Below are 10,610 nucleotides of genomic sequence, written 5' to 3' on the forward strand. Positions count from 1 at the left end.
GCGTCATGAAAGCACTTCAATTGGATCATAGAAGGCTGGATCTTGTAGTCCCACTCAATGGTAATTCATAGGTACATGCATAGGATACAAGAAAGCAACTCCTCATGATGTAGTATTTAAAACCAAGGTAAATTTATTTCTTATAAAAAGCCAGGGTACTCACATTTTTAGAAATAAAAACAGGCATATCAAAAGTTGCAATTCGTCATGGATAGCAGATGTTTCCAACCACAAAAATAGCCGCAGTCGGCGTGTTACACTGTCGTGACGTCAGAGCTCCACCCTACGCAGCGTTTTGTCCAATAGGAATGTCGTCAGGGGTGCAAGTAAAATAGTTTATAAGGGTTTTTTTCACTCATCTATACACAGCACATGTTTACGCACCTGTGTGTACAGGCACATTGAAACCAATAGGCTGCATTTAAATCAGTGAAAAAAAAAATGCCTGTATGCCTAAAAATGCTGAGTTTTTAGGCAGGGGTGCAAGAGGCCTTATAATGGTGTCTGTATTTTATTAATGGTTGAGAAGGGTGAAGGTCAGCTTTAAAGATTTTGTACAAACAGTTTACACATTTGTTATAGCATATAAAATATATACATTAACTGTATACATATGCTTTATAATAACTCTGTATATTAGGGTTGCACTGATACCGGTATCTGTGTCGATACTAAGCATTTGCACAAGTATAGGTACTCGTGCAAATGCTCCATTACCTGGAACCAATACGTTCAGGCTTGGTTCTTTCAGCTGTCAGCAGGATTCCCTCACTGACAGCTGAAATGTAAAATAAAAAATGTGGCAATTATTGGTTGTTAACCACTTCAGCCCCGGAAGGATTTACTGCCTTCCTGACCAAGCCCTTTTTTGCGTTACGGCACAACGCCGCTTTAACTGACAATTGCGCAGTCGTGCGACTTTGTACATTTTTTTCCCAGAAATAGAGCTTTCTTTTGGTGGTATTTGATCACCTCTGTGCTTTTTATTTTTTGCCCTACAAAGAAAAAAGGAGCGGGAATTATGAAAAAAAGCAATATTATTTTACTTTTTGCTATAATAATTATCCCCCTCAAAAAATATAAAATAACTAATTTCTTTCACAGTTTAGGCCAATGTGTATTCTTCTACATTTTTTTGGTAAAAAAATCGTAATAAGCGTATATTGATTGGTTTGTGCAAAAGTTATTGCGTCTACAAAATAGGGGATAGATTTATGGCATTTTTATTAATAATTTTGTTTTTTATTAGCAATGGCGGCGATCTGCGATTTTTATCATGACTGCGACATTGCGGCAGACAGATCTGACACTTTTGACACTATTTTGGGACCATTGGCATTTATGCAGCGATCAGTGCTAAATAATTGCACTGATTACTGTGTAAATGTCACTGGCAGGGAAGGGGTTAAACACTAGGGGGCGATCAAGGGGTTAACTGTGTTCCCTCAGCGTGTTCTAACTATAGGGGGGATGGGCTCTCTAGAACATGACAGAGATCACTGCTCCCGATTAATGGGTGCAGTAGATCTGTGTCATGTTGCTAGGCAGAACAGGGAAATGCCTTGTTTACATAGGCATCTCCCCGTTCTGCCTCTCCGTGCCATGATCACGGGCCATCAGCAAACATGGAGTCCGCGGGCACGCTCCTGCGGTGCATGGCGAGTGCGTGGGCGCGCCTGCTAGCCGCTGCTGACACAGCGACGTATGGGTACGTTGTTTTGTGCACCCGTGCCACTTTGCTGACATGTATCTGCGTGAGCCAGTCGACAAGTGGTTAAGGAGTGGGTCCACCACATCCTTGGGGTTCCCTTGTTGACAGCTGAAGTGTAAACAAAGTCCCAGCAATTGGAGCTGTCAAAAAAAGCAAACTGACAATGTTTATCAACAACATTGCTCAGGGCTAAAACAGAAAGATAAACAGAAACATTGTTTTATTTTTTATCTTTCTGTTTATTCATATACAGATCAAAGGGATGAACTTCAATCTACAGATGAAGTCAGTTTAAAGCAACCTGTCAAGTAAAAAAAAGTTTTGTCCTTTTTTTTTTTTTTTTTTTATTAAATGTTGTTCTGTTTAACCACTTGCCGACTGTTGCATGTACAAATACGTCGGCAGAATGGCACGGCTGCACAAATGGGCGTATCTGTACGACCCTTTGAATTTGCCGCCATGTGGTCGCGTGCGACCCTGCCGCAAGCTCCGTTAGTGTGATCGCGGGTCCCGCAGACTCGATGTCCATGGGGATACCTGCGATCATCTCACAGAGCTGAAGAACGGGTAAATGCTAATGTAAACAAGCATTTCCCCATTCTGCCTAGTGACAGGACACTGATCACAGCTTCCTGTAATCGGGAGCGGTGATCAGTGTCGTGTCACACATAGCCCCCCCCTACAGTTAGAATCACTCTCTAGGACACACTTAACCCCTGCAGCGCCCCTCCTGGTTAACCCCTTCACTGCCAGTCACATTTACACAGTAATCGGTGCATTTTTAATCGCACTGATCGCTGTATATATGTTAATGGTCCCAAAATAGCGCCAAAAGTGTCCGATCTGTCCGCCATAATGTCGCAGTCACGGTAAAAATCACTGATCGCCGCCATTACTAGTAAAAAAAAAAAACTATCCCCTATTTTGTAGACGCTATAATTGCGAAAACCAATCAATAAACGCTTATTGCGATTTTTTGGGTTTTTTTTACTAAAAATATGTAGAAGAGTACGTATTGACCTAAACTTGGAAAAAAAGTTTTTTTATATATTTTTTGGGGATATTTATTATAGCAAAAAGTAAAAAAATATTGCTTTTTTTTTCAAAATTGTCGCTCTTTTTTTGTTTATAGCGCAAAAAAATAAAAACAGCAGAGGTGATCAAATACCACCAAAAGAAAGCTCTATTTGTGGGAAAAAAAGGACATCAATTTTGTTTGGGAGCCACGACGCACAATCGCGCAATTGTCAGTTAAAGTGACGCAGTGCCGAATCGCAAAAAAAAGTGCTCTGGTCTTTGGCCAGCCAAATGGTCCGGGGCTTAAGTGGTTAACCCCTTATTAATCCTTATTTTTTTTTCTTGCTCACTTCTATTTTACAAACTATTATAAAAACATTTTTTTGGGTTTTGTTTGCTTTGTTCGTTAATATTTTTACACCTTTAACATATATTTACACGGTTTACGTTAAAAATAACTCAAAATTAAAAAAAAAAAATATTTATTTAATTTGTAACTAACTTTTCAGTGCTTTGAATTATTGCTGACAGCTAAAGTGTAAACAGAACAGTTGCCGGTAGGTATCGGTAATTGGTCTCAGCGAGACCAATGATGAGGAAACACCGCTCAAGGTGTGAGTGCTGCAAGTCTAGTGTTACTTCCAAATCAGAAGTGCTCTCCTCTGAGATCAAAAGGGAAATAAACATGTTAATGCGCTTAACAGTGCTTTTATGATTAAAGCGGTTGTATAGTCTTTTTTTTACTTTTACCTACAGGTAAGCCTATAATAAGGCTTACCTGTAGGTAAAAAAAAATCTCCTAAACCTTTACGGTTTAGGAGATATTCCCCTTGCTATGCGCCGCTGACTGCAGCGGCTCATGCGCACAGGGGATTCTCGGCTGAAGCCCAGCAGACATCGCGGCTCCAGCCACTCACAGCGCTGGAACCGCGATACCCGGAAGACACGCCAAGGCAACATGACAGCTCCCTCGGCATGGACCAGGTAAGATACTGACGCCTCGTTCTAAGGTAAGTATTTCATAATGAGCTAGTATGCGGTGCATACTAGCTCATTATGCCTTTTGCTTTACAGGGTTAAAAAAAAATTTAAAAAATTTGCGGGTATACAACCGCTTTAAGAGATGTTATCTGCGTGAAACGCATTAACATTTACATCTCATGGTGCTCGTTGTGCTGTCTATGCTTTTATTTGTTGATTACTACAATAAAGATTTTGGCATCCTTCCGGAGTGTGTGCGGCCACTCATCCATTTTTCCTAATTGGTATCGATGAGTACTAAATAAAAAGTATCAGTACTCATACTTGCTGTAAAAAAAATGATATTGGTGCATCCCTACTGTATATTCCTCAAAAAAACGCTAAACTATTTTTTTCATTACATCCATTTTATTCTTCAAAGACTGCAGTTACAGCTGGAAGGACAAATTCTAAAGTAACAGTAAGGATATAAATTACTGTAAGGATATGCATAAATGTAGTAATACTGCACTTCGTGTGATGGGGGCTTTTGTGGTAGAACAAGAAGCAATGCTTTTTTGTTTTGATGTATTTACTTATAAGATTTAAACTGATTAATACACATTGATAAAAAAAATTGTTTATTGGTTTAAAACAGAAGAACTGCAATGGACACCATGGACAAAAGTTCTGAGTGGAACAATTCTCAAATCACAGAGTACGATTTCGAGATGTCAGAACTAGAGGAAAAGGTATTAGCTCACTATTTTGTTACATTCTCAGGTAGACGTATTTGCTTTTACTATAGTATAATAGAAATGTGTTTATGTTCCTGTAAAAACAATAATATCAAATAAGATATCTAAGCATTATAACCCTAGGTTCACAACTATACATTTGCTGCAGTTCATGTTTGCGTGGGCACAGCAGATCATTCATTTTATTGGTCTGCTGTAACTGTGGGAAATGCAGGTAAAAGGTTCCTGCACCTTTTTTAAAAACACAACTGCAGAGAAATTGCATGGAGCTTTTGAGCCATGCGATTTATCGCACCCAAAAACGCACTGAGTTCTCAAATGCATGGGGGTGCCTACTTGCTCTGTGCAATAGTTTTGCACAGAGCAGCCCCAATCCTCTTCTCAAGCAGGCTCCCTCAAGAACTGCGCTCCTGTGAATGGACATTGTTCATTCACACACAGTGTGGCTCGGCCCTGCCCCCGCTCTCTCCTCATTGGCTCACTGGCTGTGATTGCCAATGGCTCCCGCTGCTGTGCGAGCCAATGAGGAAAGAGACACCAGGAAGAGACGCTGCTCTCATGCACATAGCTGGATTGAGATGAGGCTCAGGGTTCCTTAAGTGTAAGGGGGGATGGGGTAGCTGCACTGAGAAGGTTTTTTACCTTGATGCATAAAACACATTAAGGTAAAAAACCTTCTGCCTTTAGAACCAAATCAAGCACCTGTCATGTCATCTCAGCGGGTACCGGGTACCAACTGCCAAGCACCCAATGGGCTCTTAGACTATATGAATAATAAAAAGTAGATACTGCAAAGCCAGATTTGTTCCTGTACTAAAATGAACAATATTTACATATTCATAACAAGCAGTTAAAGAGCTTTAGAACAAGCTGTCACTGACCTCTCTAGCTGCATGTACTGTGAAGTAATTGATTCTCAAAAATCCTCAAAGATCACAACAAAATTTCTAAAGTTATTTTTATTCAGTTTAACAGCCTAGAAAAACTTGCAGTATGTGTTACATCAGAGGGCTGTCAGGCTGCCAAGCTACCATAGAAAGTAAAAGGGAAAAGAGATGTTATTCCAGTGTCTCTGATGTGAACTTTAAAGATGAATTTCTTGAAAAAGCATATAATTAGAGGAGGTGAAAGGGGGGCTCTGCCATGATATTACTACTGAGAAAATGCTCGCTCATGCCTGATAGTACACCCACCCACTTCAGTGTACCTAAACAAAATCCGTTGTTGGAAATTCCGATCATGTGTACACAAAGTGCCACGCATGCTCAGAATAAATTAAGAGACGAAAGCTATTGGCTACTGCCCCGTTTATAGTCCCGACGTACGTGTTTTACGTCACCGCGTTCAGAACGATCGGATTTTTCGACAACTTTGCGTGACCGTGTGTATGCAAGATAAGTTTGAGCCAACATCCGTCGGGAAAAATCCATGGATTTTGTTGTCGGAATGTTCGATCAATGTCCGACCGTGTGTACGGGGCATAAGTGTTAACAGATGTCTCTGCTAATGTAAAAAGTTGTGATGTTCACCCCACCCCTCTCTGTCTTCTCTGTAATACAGAGACCTTGAGATCTCATACTGTTATTCTCCCACAATGCATCCTGTTCTGCGAATGTCTCACATGCTCAGTTGTTCTCCATTTTTAGGCATTTTTAGACACTGCCGAGTTTGTAGAGGCCGATCTCCTGACAGCCTTAAAGTGGAATTAAACCCTCCTATCCTTTACAGCCAAGGAAGCTGCTTCTGTGTGATCTGCAACTGCCATGGTGCTGCATATATGATCAAATATGACACCAGCCATTTGACGGTTTGACAGTTTGGTTGAGAAAACAAACAAATGTGACAGTTAGCAATCCCAGCATTCCAGGAATGTAACTGCTTTAAAAGTGTTAAATCAATGGGTTTAGTACTGCTTTTTGATTTACTGCTGTTCAGGGGCTCCGAGCTTCAACAAAATGGCAGCCTCCACCAAGAAGAAATAGGAGCAATGCTGGAAGTAATTTACAGCACGGACTAATTTTGGTAGCATAATTATTAATGTGGAATGTATGTTCTTTGCAAAAGAACATTATTATTTTATCATTGTTATAGGTAAAGTTCCGCTTTAAGGTAGGTTGAAAAGCAAATTTAACGAAAGAGTTAAATAATAATAAGTGCTATGTGTTGTACATGTCTGTTAGACTCAGGCTTTATTTTATCATGACCTTTTAGGACCCTTCACTGTTAATGCAGTCTGGCTACTGCCATCATTCGTTGTGGCACACTATGTGCAACACTTTATTGCTACACATATAGTTTGTGTAAGGGATGTTAAAAAAAGTTTATGTAGGTGACTAGAGAGTAGCATGGCTCTCCCTTGTTGCGGGCCAGGGGACCCATCTTGCACACAAACCCCTGATTTCAGAAAACACCCTTGTTTTAACCCATACAGCACTGGAAGGGTTAAAACAGTGCATCTAATGACCATGAAGGCGATATCAGGGCAATATCTAATGACCATGAAGGCAATATCAGGGCAATGTCTAATGACCATGAAGGCGATATCAGGGCAATATCTAATGACCATGAAGGCGATATCAGGGCAATATCTAATGGCCATGAAGGCGATATCAGGGCAATATCTAATGACCATGAAGGCGGCATGAAGAGAGGATTGTTACTAAAAGCATTTTCCTGCAAGATATGGAATACACACCATAACAAATAACTAGTCTGTTTGGTGTTGTATCCCCCCTCCTCTAGTATACATAGATATTTTCATACTCTACATATCCTATTCAATTGATTGCTGCAAAGATTATATCTTTTTCTCTTGGCATGTATTTTATATACTTTTTTTATACTTTTGTGCAGATTGGACAGTACATGAAAGAGTTCAGAGAAACCCAAAATATGCTGCAAGAGCATCTTAGCAAGTGTATCGAGGAAATGCGTGACATTGCAAACTGCATGGATGAGTTTCATAGAAAAGCCACCATTGCTAGTGTAACTGGAAGTTCTGTGGGCATAGCAGGAGGGATCACTACTCTAGTAGGCCTGGCCCTGACACCTTTTACATTTGGCGCCTCTTTGATCGTTAGTGCAGTTGGCATGGGTGTGGCTACAGCAGGAGGACTCACGGGTGCTGTTGCCTCTGTATTTGACAATGAGAACATCAAAAAGAAACTCAAAAGAGTAGAAGAAATTGTTGGAGAAATACAGAAACATATTGAGCAGATACAAGAGATTTCTAAAAGAATGCACAGTGTTTTTAAAAAACTGGGTATCAATGACATCAATAATGCTGCCACAGTTGGGGGCATACTCGCAAATGCAGCAGTTCAGGTAGGCAGGTTGGTTCGACTGGGCAGAATAATTGCAACTGCAGCTCGAGGGGCCGAAGCAGCAGCCCAAGGGGCCCGTCTAATTACGGCTCTTTCTGGGGTTCTTGCTGGATTGTTTTTAATTATGGATACATTTTTTATTGTAAAGGGAGCACAGGATCTAAAAAATGGTTGTAAAACCAAGGAAGCTGCAGAGATTAGGGACCTGGCTGAAGAACTTATAAAACTCCAAAGTAAGCTACAATCTAATAAAGAGGAGATGACAAAGGAACTTGAAGAGAATTCAAGCCTGCTCACACAAATTATCATCACATAATTAGTCTCATCAGCCTTGGGTCCCATGCTTTGTTAGGGGTGCATCTTCTTCTCAAAGCCCCCTCACAATGCTAATGGACATGCAGACTGGGAACATCATGGCAGCCGGACTACATGTCTGTCTCCCCAATGCCCGAGGGATATTAGGCCATATGTTTGGTGCATAAATAATGACTTTAATGTAATAAAGTATTAGGCAACTCAGTAAATTTAGTCCGGAAGCACTACCAAAATCACTACTGATTAATTGCTGGTAATAGCAATCAGTCACGACACAAAAGTTACAAATACCTTTCTATGGAGTGAGGTACAGGTCACAAGCAGCGTGTAATAAATCATAGTAGTGGTTAATCGCACACATTTGGAGCATTGTGCAACTATTCAATTACATCTACATGCTACTCGTGTACCCCAAGCCATAGCCATTCGTTCCATATGTGTAGCGATTGATCACTACTACTATGCCCTGTACACACAATAGGATTTTCCGACAACAAATGTTGGATATGAGCTTGTTGTCGGAAAGGACGACCGTGTGTATGCTCCATAGAACATTTGTTGTCGGAATTTCCACCAACAAATGTTAGAGAGCAGGTTCTCAAATTTTCCCACAACAAGACTTGTTGTCGGAAATTCCGAGCGTGTGCACACAATCCCGACGCTCAAAAGTCCACGCATGCTCGGAATCAAGCAGAAGAGCCGCATTGGCTATTGAACTTCATTTTTTTCGGCTCGTCGTACGTGTTGTCTGTCACCACGTTCTTGGTGTTCGGAATTTCCGACCACATTTGTGTGACCGTGTGTATGCAAGACAAAATTGAGCCAACATCCTTCAGGAAAAAAATCCACGGTTTTGTTGTCAGAAAATCCTATCGTGTGTACATAGCCTTATGCCCCGTACACACGATCGGATTTTCCGACAATAAATGTTGGATGTGAGCTTGTTGGCGGAAAGTCCAACCGTGTGTATGCTCCATCGAACATTTGTTGTCGGACTTTCCGCCAACAAATGTTGGCTAGCAGGTTCTCAAATTTTCCGCCAACAAATGTTTGTTATCAGACTTTCTGATCGTATGCGCACACAAGTCCGGACAAAAGTCCACGCATGCTCGGAATCAAGTACAAGCCGGAGATATAACTAGCGTTCATAATGGAGATATCACATACGTCTTGTACGTCACTACGTTCGTAATTGTTGGCCAACATTTGTGTGATCGTGTGTATACAGGACAAGTTGGAGCCAACATCCTTCGAACAAAAATCCACGGTTTTGTTGTCGGAAAGTCCGATCGTGTGTACGGGACATTAGTGTTATTATTACCATGGTTTAGGTATTAAATATTGCCGATATGCTCCTTGCCTTAACATAAAGCTTTTGACACAGAAAACATTGAATAAATGTCTCAGACAATGGTGTAATGAATTGTAAGTGTTTGACATGTTACTTCCCAGCTGCTTGAACGGAACACGATTTTCATTTACATATAGTAAATGCTGCAATTTTCAATTGATGGTATACACATGTTTATCTAAAGACTGTCATTTTTATTTTACTATTAAATATTGATTCATTTCTGTTAAAAAGGCATAGTAAATATTTTAAAGCATTATATCAATTATATGTATTCCTGTAATGTGACAATAATTGAATTAAACATTTATTCCAAATAATTTCCTCAGATTCACTTTACATCTTGCTTAACAGATATACTCTGCGCCATAGTACATGTATGAAAGCATATAGAAGTTTTAAGTCCTTATATAAAATCTGCTATACTTCAGCTATATTCTTCTTAAAGCAGAGCGCCGCCGAAAAAAATTTTTTTAAAAGTCAGCAGCTACAAATACTGCAGCTGCTGACTTTTAAAACATGGACACTTACCTGTCCAGGGCGCCCGCGATGTCGGCACCCGAGGCCGAAGCGTCTCTCCGTCCTCGGGTGCTGCCGCCTCCATCTTCGGTAAGGGAATCAGGAAGTGAAGCCGTGCGGCTTCACTTCCCGGTTCCCTACTGCGCATGCGCGAGTCGCGCAGCGCAATACGGATGGTCCCTGCTGCCTCTGGGACCTGTGTGTTTCCCAGCATGCAGCGGGGAGGGAGCAGGAAGTGGCGTAAATAACCGCAGATTCTGCGGCTATCTATGCCGGAAGTGGGTACAGATACCTGTAATATACAGGTATCTGTACCCCCCTCCCCCCTGAAAGGTGCCAACTGTGTCACCGGAGGGGGGGAGGAATCTAATGAGTGGAAGTTCCACTTTTGGGCGGAACTCCACTTTAAAGAGTAACTCCACTTTTGTTGAGAAAAAAATGTCCCCCTCTGGGTGATCTATGTACATTACAAGGATTTTAACAAATATTTTTACAGATTTCTACCTTTTGTTATTCTGAAGAAATTGCTGTTTTTTTGTTTGTGTCAGTGTGCTTAGTGAATTTGTATGGGGGTGGTTTTATAAGTATCAATCAGCTGCTGCACCTGCAGGGTTCTAATGAGGGAAGCTGCAGGGTCTGCATCCCTTTAGACATGA

The 10,610-nt window shown here is 41.0% G+C and overlaps 1 protein-coding gene across 3 annotated transcripts in view; it reads left to right on the forward strand.

The window, feature by feature from the left end:
- Nucleotides 1-9,755, forward strand: part of LOC141139457 (apolipoprotein L3-like) — a 51,403-nt gene extending 41,648 nt beyond the window's left edge. For all 3 annotated transcript variants that reach the window (XM_073625552.1, XM_073625553.1, XM_073625554.1), the window contains 2 exons: nt 4,347-4,440; nt 7,300-9,755. In XM_073625552.1, the coding sequence (XP_073481653.1) occupies nt 4,357-4,440; nt 7,300-8,085 (870 nt within the window). In that variant the 5' untranslated portion in view covers nt 4,347-4,356 and the 3' untranslated portion in view covers nt 8,086-9,755. The remainder of the gene's footprint in view (nt 1-4,346; nt 4,441-7,299) is intronic.
- The last annotated feature ends 855 nt before the right edge of the window (nt 9,756-10,610 follow it).

This window comes from Aquarana catesbeiana, linkage group LG04 (genome assembly GCF_042186555.1).
Source record: "Aquarana catesbeiana isolate 2022-GZ linkage group LG04, ASM4218655v1, whole genome shotgun sequence".
Taxonomy (NCBI): domain Eukaryota; kingdom Metazoa; phylum Chordata; class Amphibia; order Anura; family Ranidae; genus Aquarana; species Aquarana catesbeiana.